The 13,901-nt window shown below is 46.0% G+C and overlaps 1 protein-coding gene across 1 annotated transcript in view; it reads right to left on the reverse strand.

Annotated features, from left to right (window-relative positions):
• Positions 1-13,901, reverse strand: part of MDN1 (midasin AAA ATPase 1) — a 145,210-nt gene that overhangs the window by 24,241 nt on the left and 107,068 nt on the right. Inside the window, exons 57-59 of the mRNA XM_015407100.1 lie at positions 12,109-12,407; positions 11,673-11,834; positions 3,218-3,319 (exon numbers count right to left, since the gene is read on the reverse strand). Coding sequence (XP_015262586.1) covers positions 3,218-3,319; positions 11,673-11,834; positions 12,109-12,407 — 563 coding nt within the window. The remainder of the gene's footprint in view (positions 1-3,217; positions 3,320-11,672; positions 11,835-12,108; positions 12,408-13,901) is intronic.

Genomic DNA, 13,901 nt, shown 5'->3' on the forward strand with positions numbered 1-13,901 from the left:
TATTAAGGAAATAATTAGTAGGCACATTGATGAACAAAACCTATTGAAGAAGACTCAGCATGGGTTCTGTAAGGGAAGATCTTGTCTCACTAACCTGTTAGTGTTCTTTGAGGGAGTGAACAAACATTTGGACAAAGGGGACCCAATAGATGTTGTTTACCTTGACTTCCAGAAAGCTTTTGATAAAGTTCCTCATCAAAGGCTCCTAAGTAAGCTCAATACTCACAGGATAAAAGGACAAGTCCTCTTGTGGATCAACAACTAATTAATAGGAAACAATGGGCAATTTTCTCAGTGGAGGTGGTAAGCAGTGGGGTATCACAGGGATCAGTACTCGGACCAATGCTTTTTAACTTGTTTATTAATGATTTGGAGTTGGGAGTAAGCAGTGAAGTGACTAAATTTGCAGATGACACAAAGTTGTTCAGGGTGGTGAGAACTAGGGAGAATTGTGAGGCACTCCAAAGGGATCTGTCAAGGATGGGCAAGTGGGCGTCAACGTGGCAAATGGGGTTCATTGTGGCCAAGTGCAAAGTGATGTACATTGGAGCCAAAAATCCTAAATATAAATAGACATTGATGGGGTCTGAACTGGCAGAGACTATCCAAGAGAGAGATCTTGGAATCATAGTAGATAACTCAATGAAAATGTCTAGACAGTGTGCAACTGCAATAAAAAAGGCCAACGCTATGCTGGGGATTATTAGGAAGGGAATTGAATACAAATCAGCCAGTATCATAATGCCCCTGTATAAATCAATGGTGCGACCTCAATTGGAGTACTGTGTACAGTTCTGGTCACCACACCTCAAAAAGGGTATGATAGCACTGGAAAAAGTGCAGAAAAGGGCAACTAGGATGATAAATGGGTTGGAACACTTTCCCTATGAAGAAAGGTTAAAACGCTTGGGGCTCTTTAGCTTGGAGAAACGACAGCTGAGGGGTGACATGATCGAGGTCTATAAGATTATGCATGGGATAGAGAAGGTAGAGAAAGAAGTACTTTTCTCCCTTTCTCACAATACAAGAACTCGTGGGCATTCAATGAAATTGCTGAGCAGTCGGGTTTGAACTGATAAAAGGAAGTCCTTCTTCACCCAAAGAGTGATTAACACATGGAATTCACTGCCACAGGAGGTGGTGGCAGCTACAAGCATGGACAGCTTCAAGAGGAAATTAGATAAACACAAGAAGGGGGACCCGCGATACTCGTTGGGGGGGGGGAGAAGCTCCACCGGAGAAAGAAGCAGCCACAGGTGAGCCTTCTCCCCTGACCCCCCCTGTCCCCGGCACCCACGGCGAGGCCCGCACCCCTCCAAGCTTCCCCCCTCCCCTAGCGGCAGCAGTGGTGGCGAGGCCTTGCTGGCCCACCGAACTTTCTCCCTCCCCCCTCAACAGCGGCGGTGGCAGCAAGCCCGCACTGGACCACTGAATTTTCTCCCTCCCCCTGTGGCGGTGAAGCCTCACCAGCCTGCCAATCTTTCTCCCTTCCTCCCTCCCCGGTCTGCCAAACTTTCTCCCCCCCCGGGTGGCGAGGGCTAAGCGGCTTACAGCCGCCGGCTGGCCAAGCATTCTCCCCCCACCCCTCCCGCTCTCTGGTGGCGGCGGCAGCGAAGCCCTGCTAAGAGCATTCCCTGTGCATGCGCAGGGGACGCGCTTTTACTTTTTTTGGGATTTAATTATCCCCCCTGTATTTTTTTTACAGTTTCTAGATTTTTCTGCACACCTGGGCATTGCCCCACATGCGCAGGAAAATCTCCCTGCCCCCCAGGTGCCCCCGATGTGCAGATTTAGATATACACACACAGGGGGCGCCTTGGGAATTAGGTATATAGATATGGAGCGGAGGTCCATCAGTGGCTATTAGCCACAAGGTATGAACTCTCAGTCTGGGGCAAGTGATACACTGTATTCTTGGTGCTGGGGGGGGTCAACAGTGGGAGGGCTTCTAGTGTCCTGGCCCCACTGCTGGATCTTCTGATGGCACCTGGTATTTTTGGCCACTGTGTGACAGAGTGTTGGACTGGATGGGCCATTGGCCTGATCCAACATTGGCTTCTCTTATGTTCTTATGATACATCTCTGGGAATGATGATACTGTTCTTGGTTGTTATATTCTACTTGTTAATGCTTACAGTTGATATTTGTTAGTTTAACTGAAAATTATTCCTCTACTTCCATGTTATTGCTTACAGCATGTACCTCATCGTTTGATATGTTTGTGCTATGTATGTATTGATGTTAGTTGTTGTTGTTGTTCAGTCGCACAGTCGAGTCCGACTCTTCGCGACCCCATGGACCAGATCACGCCAGGCCTTCCTGTCTTCCGCTGTCCTCTGAAGTTTGCTCAATTTCATGTTCGTTGCATCTATAACACTGTCTAACCATCTCATCCTTTGCCGTCCCTGTCTTCTTTGACCTTCAATCTTTCCCAGCATCAGGGTCTTCTCCAGTGAGTGCTCCCTTCTCATTTGGTGGCCAAAGTATTTGAGCTTCAGCTTCATCTCTACTTTTTATCATGCTGTTTAGGTTCGCCATCGCTTTCCTCCCAAGGAGCAGGCGTCTTTTAATTTCATGGCTGCTGTCACAGTCTGCGGTGATCTAGGATCCCAGGAACGTGAAGTCTGTCACTACTTCCACGACTTCCCCATCTATTTGCCAAGGAGTGATGGGGCCGGATGCCATGATCTTACGTTTTTTTGATGTTGAGCGTTAAGCCCACTTTTGCGCTCTCCTCTTTTACCCTGAGCAAGAGGCTCTTGAGGTCCTCTTCACTTTCTGCCATTAGAGTGGTATCATCTGCATATCTGAGGTTGTTGATCTTGATGTTTAGTTAAACTTCAATAAAGTGTTAATTTTTTTAAAAAATAGAAAAACTAACAAAACCCCCAAGCAAAACAAACATAAAGCCTATTAAAAGGCTGAAAAGGGGGTAGGCTCTGCCTGAGCCCCACAGATGCTCTGCTCACAGTCACTAGGACATTCTCCCTAAGAGGCTTTTCCCAGTCACTGTGACATTTCCCCTTTAAGTTGGAGCAAAGTTCAGATCCCTACTCTGCCATGAAGCTAGGCAAAAGTGGGCTGTTTGATACTCCCAGAGGATGTTAAGCCTCCCACTTGTAACTGTGATTCCCAGGACTGAGGCCAATAATAATTTATTTTGCAGCTAGCAGATCAACCTAATTCCATTTTGCAAAATTTCAAAATGCAAACAAACCTGTGTTTTTTTCATGCTTTGTTTCTGAGAAGCCATCTGTGCCATTAACTCAGATTCATGGCCTTCTGATTGATTTGCATCGGCTGCTCCACTTCCATGCTCCTGAAAAAACAAAGATATCTGCTGTTAAAAAAAACAGCACAAAAAGTCTCTGCTTAAACCAGACTATTTCAGTGGCTTCAGGATAAAGAGATGTGCTACACACTGCAGTTTTGGGAACAAGGTGCTGGTTCTTACCTTTAAAGCCCTATACGGCCAGGGTCCAGCATACCTGAGGGACCGCCTTTCCCCATATCTACCCCAGAGAGCACTATGGTCGGGGTCACAAAACAGACTGACCCTCCCGGGTCACAAAGAAGCCAGGCTTGCTATTACCAGGGCCAGGGCCTTTTCAGTGGCGGCTCCGTGCTGGTGGAATGAGCTCCCCGAAGAGATCAGGGCCCTGCAGGATCTTCTACAGTTCCCCAGGGCCTGCAAGATGGAGCTCTTCCACCAGGCCTTTAATTAGGAGCCGCCACCACATTAACAGCTTTAACTATGACCCTGGCCTTTGGTTCCCGACACCTAGCCTGTGCTGCCTGTGTTAGGAAGAACTTGAGCAGAATGATGGTGAGATCTGTGCACACTCTTAAGAAAGCCATCTTATAACAACTAACTAACTATTAGGCAGCACTTTATAAATCATGATTGTTTACTGTTGAATTGTTTTTAGATGATTTTATGTGATTTTAACTGTACCGTATTTATTACTGTAAGTCGCCCTGAGCCTGCTGTAAAGCGGGGAGGGCAGGGTATAAATTAGATAAATAAATAAATAAATAAAATAAACCTGTGCTTCAGTTCCTATGCTGTGTAGAAGACTTGAAGGACCATTGGCATCATCAAAATGCTTAGGACCACAGGGATACTCCTAGCCTAATTTGAAATCAGTAAAATTCTGAAACTCTTCCATTGTAGCTAAATGGTGTCAACTGTTCTCACCAAAGACAGGTTTTTCACACATATTTCAGGGCACTCCTCTTACACCATTAAGCTCATCCTGCAAACAACTGCTTGCAATGCACCACACATAGTCTGGCAATTGTTTAGAACTATGAGCATCCCTACCTTAAAAAAACATACTTGGGCACACTTTGCCTACCCAGACTTCACAATATTAAAGTCTGGGTTATCATAGGCTTTATTTTCTCCCAGCAAAAAGGGTATTTTTGCATGACATCACTATTTTACCAGATATGTCATACAATGTATCAATTTAAAGAATGTATATCCTGTTTGCTCTTAAAATGCCTGAGGCAGCTTGCAACAAAATACATAAGAATTTTTTAAAAAACCCTATTGTCCTATATGCTCATTATGAACAGTTCATACAACCAATCTCCTTGGACACTTTGCAATTAGCAGCAAAAACAGTGGATGGTCACACACACACATTGATCATATGAACTAACATTCATTTCCCCTTGTGTGCATCTGGACTCTGCTTTAGTGCTTAGATTGCCCAGCTATCGCCAGATAACATGAATTAATATGTCCAGAATAAGGGTGTGCATTTGGATCTACTCGAGCTGAAAATATACCTGAAAGTATATTTTGGATTCCCAAACATGACCGGGTTTTCTCAGGTAAACTTGAAGAAAAAAAAATCCCAAAATATCCTGGATATTTTGCTCCCGCCTCTCAGCTGTTTGTTGGGCTCTACTGCAGTCCCTTAAAGGATCAGCTGTGCCAGTGGGGAGCAGACTGTTCTCACCGCCTCGGCTTGGGGCTGGCTTCTCCTGCAGTCCAGTTCAAACCAGGCTACAGGAGAAGCCAGCCCAGCCAAAATTGGCTGAGCTCATGGGGAGCAGATTGCCCCCTGTGGGCTGGGATTTGCATTGGTGTTTTGTGTTTGGTGTAGTGGTTAAGTGCGTGGACTCTAATCTGGGAGAACCTGGTTTGATTCCCCACTCCTCCACTTGCACCTGGCTGGATGACCTTGGGCAAGCCGTAGTTCTGATAAGAGCTGTTCTTGAAAAAGAGCCGTTTCTGTCAGAGTTCTCTCAGCCCCACTTACCTCACAGGGTGTCTGTTGTGAGGAGGGGAAGGGAAAGGAGTTTGTAAGCCGCTCTGAGACACCTTTGGGTAGTGAAGGGCGGGGTATAAATCCAATCTCTTCTTCTTCTTCTTCCTACAGCCCTGTTTAAACTGGTGTAAACTGGGCTGCAGGAGAAGTCTGCTTCTTGCAGCACAACAGATCCTGGCGCTGGCTTCTCCTTCAGCTCGGTTTAAACCAGGCTGCAGGACAAGCCCAGCCAGTCCCAGGATCAGGCGGGCTTTTTTTTTAACTGGTATTTTTCTTTTCAGTTCTATTGGACCCAAAAGAATTTGGGGTTTCCAAAAAAATCCAGGATCTGAATACCTTACTGGTACCAGGATAAACAGGTTGCTTACCTGTAACTTATGATTTTCAAGTGGTCATCTGTGCATTCACACCTCTGAAATATAGTGTGTCTGCATCAACCCCAATTGGTATAATTGAAAGCAAAAGGGATTTTCACTCCCGCTCCCTAGTCACGTGCAGGGCTCCAGTGGGCATGACTAGGGGGAGGGGCACGACTATCCTGCCAGTTCCTTCTGACCACTGCCATCAGTCTCAGAGCAAAGAAGAAGAAAAAAGGGACCAACAGCAGAGAGGAAGGAGGGCGGGTGGTGTGAATGCACAGATGACCACTCGAAGATCATCAGTTACAGGTAAGCAATCTGTTTATCTTCTTTGTGGTCTCTGTGCATCACACCTCTGGGAGAGTAACAAGCAAAAAGACACCTACCTGGAGAAGAGAGCTGGAAGGTCCCTAGACACACATCAACTGCAACACAGACCGTCCCACTGCAGTTCGCTGATGAAGACGCACATCCAGGGCATAATGCCTCATAAACCTGTGAGGGGTGGCCCAGGTCACTGCATTGCAGATGTCATGGAGTGGCGTGCCCTTCAGGAAGGCTGTGGACGTGGCCATGGCTCGGGTGTGCATGAAGCAGTCCTGGGAGCGGCTTCTCGGCCAGCAGGTAGCAAAGCTTGATCATCTCCACAATCCACTTGGACAGATGTTGTGATGAAAGTTTGCGCCCAAGCGCAGGTACAGCATAGGAGACAAAAAGGGCTGGAGACTTCCGAAACCCCTTAGTCCTGTCTAGGTAAAAGAGCAGGGCCCTCTTTACATCTAGGGTGTGGAGGCGACATTCAGTATCATCCTTCGGAGTTAGGAAAAACACTGGAAGAATGATGTCTGCATGCAAGTGAAACTCTTGAGACTACCTTGGGCAGGAACGACACATCAGGAGCCAAGGAAACACCGTCTTGGTGGAACGTCAGGTAGAGGGGATCACAGTGAAAGGCCGACAGTTTGCTCACTCTCCTAGTGGACATAATTGGTGACCAGGAAAGCCATTTTACAGGAAAGAAGCTGCAAGCTGCACATGGCCATAGGTTCGAATGGCTTCCTAGAAAGCTTGGCCAACACCAGTGGTAAGTCCCAGGTCGGTGTGGGGTGGCGGGATGAAGGAAAGGGACAGATGAGCCCTTTAAGAAACTGCTTGGTAAATGGGTGGGTAAACACCGAGTAACCTTCAATTGGGGGATGGTGAGCAGATACAGCTGGCAGATATACACGTAGTGAAGTGTGGCTGAGACCCAGGTTCAGATGGGACAGCAGGAAGCCGAAAATAGCAACCAGGTCTGGAGGAGGAGGTAGCCCAACCAAATCAAGGTAGGACAAAAATGTATTCCATCTTCCATTGTAGGGTCTACGAGTGGAATGCTTGCGACAGTTCAGCAACACATGGTCTATCCTGTGCCTGAGTGTTGTCACAGGATTCTCCACGCCGCGAGTTTGAGATGTGGTACATCGTGGTACAGTACCAGACCCCCTTGGGCAAGGAGAAGATCTGGTGCTGCCTGGGAGTGAAGATCTGGTGCTGCCTGGGAGTGAAGAAAGGATAGGTGAAGCAGAATGGGAAACCAGTGCTGTCGAGGCCACCATGGGGCCACGAGGATGCATCTTGGAGCCTCCCTCATGATCTTGTGGATCACTCTGCTGAGTAGGGGGATCAGGGGGAAGACAAACAGGTGTCTCCTTGGCTCCTGACCATGGGTAGTGGAGACAGTCTCCTAGAGAGAGACAATCCATTCCCTTTCTGGAACGGAACAGGCTGCATTTCCTGTTTTGTCTTGTTGCAAAGACATAGACCGCTGGTTGTCCCCACCTACCAAACACCAGCTGAAGATATTTCCAGTTGAGTTCCCATTCATATAATGACGCTCCCTCCCTGCTCAGGAAGTCTGCAGTCACAGTACCAACAGAGCCACCTTCTGTTGTTACAGGCGTCTGTTTAGGGCGCTTGTCCGTCGGTATTGATGGCTGGGGCAGCAGGTATTCTGGTGTCGGAGCAGGCTTTTGATACTGAGACAGTCAAGAAGACATGGATTGTCGGTCCCAATCTGTCAGCATACAGGGTGGAAGCCCAGGCATGCTGGCCAACAATGGGTACGCCCCATAAAGGTAATGCCATTGGCATTGGACCCAGGGGAGGAAGAGGTAGTCCTGAGGGTCAGTCCTGGTCATTGATGGATGAAGTGAGAGTTGTGGGAAAATATGAATTCCCCGGCCCGAGTAATGACTCTTGGCACTGGAGGGTCAGAAGACTTGAGTCAAGTCCATGTCCTGCTCAGAGTCAGTGAGCTGTATCAAATAACCTGTCTGAACTCTCTGTGAACATCTAAGGTGTGCCAGGTCCTCTCTCTCGGGTGTTTTGGATCTGGACAGAAGGAAGGCAGATAGTGAGCTGTATCAAATAACTTGTCTGAACTCTCTGTGAACATCTAAGGTGTGCCAGGTCCTCTCTCTCGGGTGTTTTGGATCTGGACAGAAGGAAGGCAGATACAATTCCTGGGATCTGTGAAATTTTGAGGCCACTTTCAGAATGAATGTGGGATCTGTGCAAAGAACTACTAGGTCTTTATGGAAAATGCACAGACCTGGACCCACCGATAGTGCCCCAATCTCTGATATACGTCTAGCAGACGTGACTGCTACTAGGAAAACTGTTTTCATACACAGCCACTTTAAGGAAATGTCCTGTATAGGTTCAAATGGAGCCTTGGTAAGTGCAGTAAGGACGGTATGAAGTTTCCAAGTAGGGAACCTATGCACCACCGGAGGACTACGCAATGTGGCTCCTCTCAAAACTCTGTGTATGTGAGGATGTGACGATAAGGAACCTCTTTTGAAACGAGGCAGGACTGAGCTCAAGGCGGTGACTTGTTTCCGAATAGTTGTTGGTTTCAGGCCTGACACAAGACCATCATTCAGGAACTCTAGAACGGAATACTAAGGTGGATGTGTGACTTTCACAGACTTCCGTCTGCACCATCTGTGGAAGGCCTTCCAGGTAGTATTATAAATTCTGATTGTAGAGTCCTTTCTGGACACCAAGATAGTATTTGTCACCTCTGTGGAATAGCTGAGCTTCAAGTAAGAAGACTGTTCAAGCTCCATACAGTCAGCATTAGCCGATCTGGCTCCAGGTGCCAGACTGGTCCCTGGATGAACATGTCTGGAGATACCGGGATTCGTAGTGGGGGAGACTCGGATAGTTGTTGTAGAGTTGAAAACCACAGGTGACGAGGCCACCATGGAGCTACCAGAAGGACTGTGGCCTTCTGCTGTCTTATTTTTCTTAGAACCTTCGGCAAGATGGGAATGGGAGGGAAGGCATACAACAGTCCCCTGGGCCATTGCGTGGTCAGAGCGTCCGTGGCCTCCGCTCTGCTGTGTTGGAACCTTGAGAAGAACCTGGGTAGTTGATTGTTCATACTCGAGGCAAACAGGTCCACTGTTGGAGTCTCGAAATGTTGTAGTATCCAGTCGAATGTTTTCTTGCTCAGCATCCACTCTCCTGGGTCTATCGTTTGTCTGCTGAGCCAATCCGCCTTGATGTTGTCCAGACCCTTGATATGCTCGGCTCTGAGTGATGCAAGGTTCTTCTCCGCCCAAGTTAGAAGTATCAGTGCTTCCTTGTGGAGAGCTGATGATCTGGATCCCCCTTGATTTTTCAGATAAGATTTTGCTGACACATTATCTGCCCGAAACAATATATGTTGCTTCCGAACTCTTGTCTCCGAAGTGAAGGAGGGCTCTGAGTTCTAGGATGTTGATGGATAAGAGAGATTCCCTGTGAGACCAGCAACCCTGAATTGGGCTCTCATTCAGGGTTGCTCCCCAACCTTGAAGACTGGCATCCGTAAGGAGTTGTAACACGTCTTTGTGAAAAAATTTCTTCCCTTGATGCAGATTGGATTCCTTTGTCCACCAACAAAGAGACTGCCTTAGGGACATGGGCACTTGAAGTGAGATGTCTTTCTTCTCCATTATATGAAATTGATATGGGCGGAGAAAGATCTGTAGAGCCCTGGTATGAAGTCTGCCCCACTGGATAGCATCTAAATTGGATATCAGGAGTCCCATAACCTTGGCTAAGGTCATGAGTGATGAGGCTGTATGTTCTATGATTAGTCTCACTGCTTGCTTCGTCTTTAAGATCTTCCATTCTGGTAAGTATAGAGTGGTAAGTTTGGTGTCGATGATCATCCCCAGGTGCTCCAATCTCTGAACCGGGCCCATGGAACTTTTGGCATGGTTGATTAGGAAACCGTGTGATTGCAGACAGTGTATTGTTTCTTGGACGTCTTGAATGGCTTTCTCCCTGGAAGGGGACCTGATGAGAAGATCGTCCACATAAGGATGTACATGAATACCTTTCTTCCTGAGATGAGCTATTGGGTTGACTAGTACCTTCGTGAACACCCTTGGGGCTGTTGCGAGGCCGAAGGGCATGGCCCTGAATCGCATATGCAGACGTCCCACACAGAATCTCAGGAACCTTCTGTGTAATAGTAGAATGGGTACGTGAAGGTACGCTTCTGTAAGATCCAATGAGGCTAGGTACTCTCCTGGCTGTAGAACCTCTGTGATGGCTTTGAGAGTCTCCATGTGAAAATGTCTCAATTTGATAAATTTGTTTATAAATTTCAGATCTAGAATGGCTCTCCATTCGCCATTCTTTTTGGGCATCGTAAAGAAAATTGAGTGAACTCCCTGGCCTCTTAGTTCGGCAGGTACCGGTTCTACAGTCTGGATGTCCAGAAGATGTTGCAAGGCAGCAAATGTTATTGCCCATTTCTGAGGATGTTTGCGTAGTGGGGAGATGACCAATCTTTCAAGAGGAGGCCAGAGAAATTCTAAGGAGTAGCCTTTGGAGACTATTTATAAGGTCCAGGAGTCTGCTTGGGACTCCCGCCATGCCTCTTGGAAATGTATCAGTCGTCCTCCCACTGGAATCTGTGTTGAGTCATGTCTTGATGTTTTTTGCATCACGGTCCTGTTTGTCAGATCTGTTGAATGTTTGTCTTCCGAAACGTGGACCTTGGAAGTTTCTCTTGAATGGTTGAGCTGTGTGTCCCCAGGAACCTCTTTTCTCTCCTGGTCTAGGCTTGAAGGTTGGGTTGGAGGAACGAAAGGAACGACCACGAGCATTTTTCTTGTCCAAGTTACGTAGGTTCTTTGGCATAGCCTTCTTTTTATCTCTTGTTTCCACCAATATCTTGTCCAGGTGGTCACCAAAGAGTTTCTCCCCTTGGAAGGGGTAGGCCATTACAAACTATTTGGATTGCAGGTCTGCAGGCCAAGCGCATATCCAGATCCCTCTTCGTGCCACTACCGCAGAGGAAATGGCTCTTGAACAGAAGGTGAGTGCATCTAATGAAGCATCCGTGGCAAAGGCTGACATTTTCAATATCCTCGTCACTCCTTCCAGTAAATGCCTATTGTCCCCTGGAAGAAGCTGGATCAGTTTTCTCACCCAAACAATAATAGCCCTGTTGGCAATTGAGGCTGTAGAAGAGGCTTCGATGGCCATTGTTATGGCCTCGTGAGATCTCTTAAGAGCAATGTCTATCTTTTTGTCCAGGTTGTCCCGCACTGAACCGTAACCATCTTCTGAGAGGTGACCAAAGGACTGGAGTGCCACTATTGGAGCATCCACCAATGGAACCTGTAACATCTTGTTTGCAAAAGATGGTAAATCATACAATTTCTTAACAAACCCTGGGGCTTGCCTGTTAGCAATAGACTTGGCCCACTCAGCTTTCAGTTGCCTCTCAAAAAATTCTGGAAAAGGAAACACTTTCTCTGATGGAGCGTATCTGGGAAAAAGCTCCTCAGTGCCCTTGGTTCTATTTCTAGGATTAATGCCAGGATATACCATCTCTTGAACTGAAAAATACCGGGAAAAAATAATTGCACACCCCTAGTCCAGAATAAGCGTTAATTTACGCGAAGAGAAGCATCTATAAAACTACCATAAAGGCAGATGTTTTCCATACATACAAAGGCATTGTGGGATATTTTCAATTCACCTCTTTCACTGTGTCTTTCTCAGAAGCAGTTCCATCCAGTTCTACAGCAGTGTCACTCTGCAGGTTCTTTTCTCCTGCCTCACCACATGTTTCATGTTCCATTCTCACAGCTGCATCAGGTAACTGTTCATCCTGGTCATGATTATTGTCATCATCCTCTTCCTGGAACAAACAACAGAAAGACATCATTAGTATTGTAAAAGATTAGGAATGTGACAGAGAAGACGACAAAGCTGGTTTTGTTGCACAAGATCGATATTATGTATGAAACATCAAGGAATTACCATCACTACTCAGTTACTGGAACTTACCCTCCAAGTATTTTCCAAATTAAAATAAAAAGAAACATGTACATTTTACATATGCCCCCTTAGTGACAAAAGATGTCACATAAAGATACAATTCCTTCTATACAATAAGAGAAAAAAAATGAAACCTGAGGATAAAGGCCATGTTCACTAGTGGGAATGCCAGTCTCTTTCTGCTCTTCCTCCTCTTTTTGGTCCTCTGCTGTGCCATCATCTTCTTCGCCTGTATTTTCATTAGGATGGTCTGCATTTTCTTTTTCATTTGTTTCTTCCTCCATTTTATCATCTCCTTCTGCTTTATCTTCAAAGGAATCTTCCATTTGCTCAGGATCTTCACCATGTTTACCCATATCTTCAGTTTCCTCTTCCTTTACCTGCTTTTCATCTACATCCATTATCTTATCTTCTGTCTCAAAAGGATTTTCTCCTAAACAAAACACACAATTTTCAGAAAAGTGAATAAGAAGGATTTAAAATTCCTAGATCATGTGGAAGAAATATAACTAGGTCTGTTGTACTTTTAAAATGTGGCTGTCTCTTGGGTGTCATATAAATTATCAGTACCTAAATGAACATAAGAACATAAGAGAAGCCATGTTGGGTCAGGCCAATGGCCCATCCAGCCCAACACTCTGTGCCACATAGTAGCCAAAAACTAAGTGTCATCAGGGGGTCCACCAGTGGGGCAAGACTCTAGAAGCCCTCACACTGTTGCCCCCCAAGCACCAAGCATCACTGCCCCAAACAGAGTGTTCCATTAATACCTTATGGTTAATAGCCACTGATGGACCTCTGCTCCATATGTTTATTCAATCCCCTCTTGGAAGCTGTCTATGCATGTAGCTGCCACTATTTCCTGCAGCAGTGAATTCCATGTGTTAATTACTCTGTGTGAAGAAGTACTTTTATCTGTTCTAAGCCTACTGCTCATTAATTTCATTGAGTGCATACGACATCTCCTCCCCCTTAATAGCTTTTTTATTATTATTGTTATTTTAAATTAAAATAGGGATATAGAAAAACAAGGGGAAAAGGAGGGACATAGATAGAATAATCTGTAACTTATTCATAACAAGAAAGATCAACATCAGAGTAAATATAGAGCATTTAACATAAACATTTAAAATACATAGTATTAGGAAGGTTTTTACATACTGTATACATTTATTATTAAAGTCTATTACCATTAGTTACTATTAACTGTTAGACATTGATTATTACATTATAAACAACATCTAAAGGTAAAGGTTCCCTTGCTCGAAAGCCAGTCAAATCCGACTCTAGGGTTGCGGTGTTCATCTCCGTTTCAAAGCTGAAGAGCCAGCGCTGTCCGAAGACGTTTCTGTGGTCATGTGGCTGGCATGACTAAACACCAAGGCGCACGGAACGCTGTTACCTTCCCACCGAAGTGGTACCTATTTATCTACTTGCAATTTCTTGCTTTCTAACTGCTAGGTTGGCAGGAGCTGGAACTAGGGACGGGAGCTCACTCCGTCATGCGGCACCCGGGTCTCGAACTGCTGAACTACTGACCTTCCACAGCCTGCAGTTCAGCGTCTTAACCACTTGAGCCACCGCAGCTCCTACAACATCTACTGGGTCACTTTTGTCCACATGTTTGTTCACCCCCTCAAAGAACTCTTAAAAGATTAGTGAGACAAGATCTTCCCTTACAAAATCCATGCTGATTCTTCCTCAATAGCTTTTGTTCATCAATGTACCAACTAATTCTATAACAACAGATTCCACCAACTTACCCAGTGGTTTTGAGTGGGCAAGCACCTCCCATCTTCCGCAGTGAAGACAGAGGCAAAAATGTATTCAGCTTCTCTCCCATTTCCCTATCATCTTTTAGTAATCCTTTTACCCCTTGGTCATCCAAGGGCTCCACTGACTCCCTGGCTGGTTTTCTGCTTCTAAT

This window comes from Gekko japonicus, unplaced genomic scaffold (assembly GCF_001447785.1).
Source record: "Gekko japonicus isolate JY-2015 unplaced genomic scaffold, Gekko_japonicus_V1.1 scaffold2866, whole genome shotgun sequence".
Lineage (NCBI taxonomy): Eukaryota > Metazoa > Chordata > Lepidosauria > Squamata > Gekkonidae > Gekko > Gekko japonicus.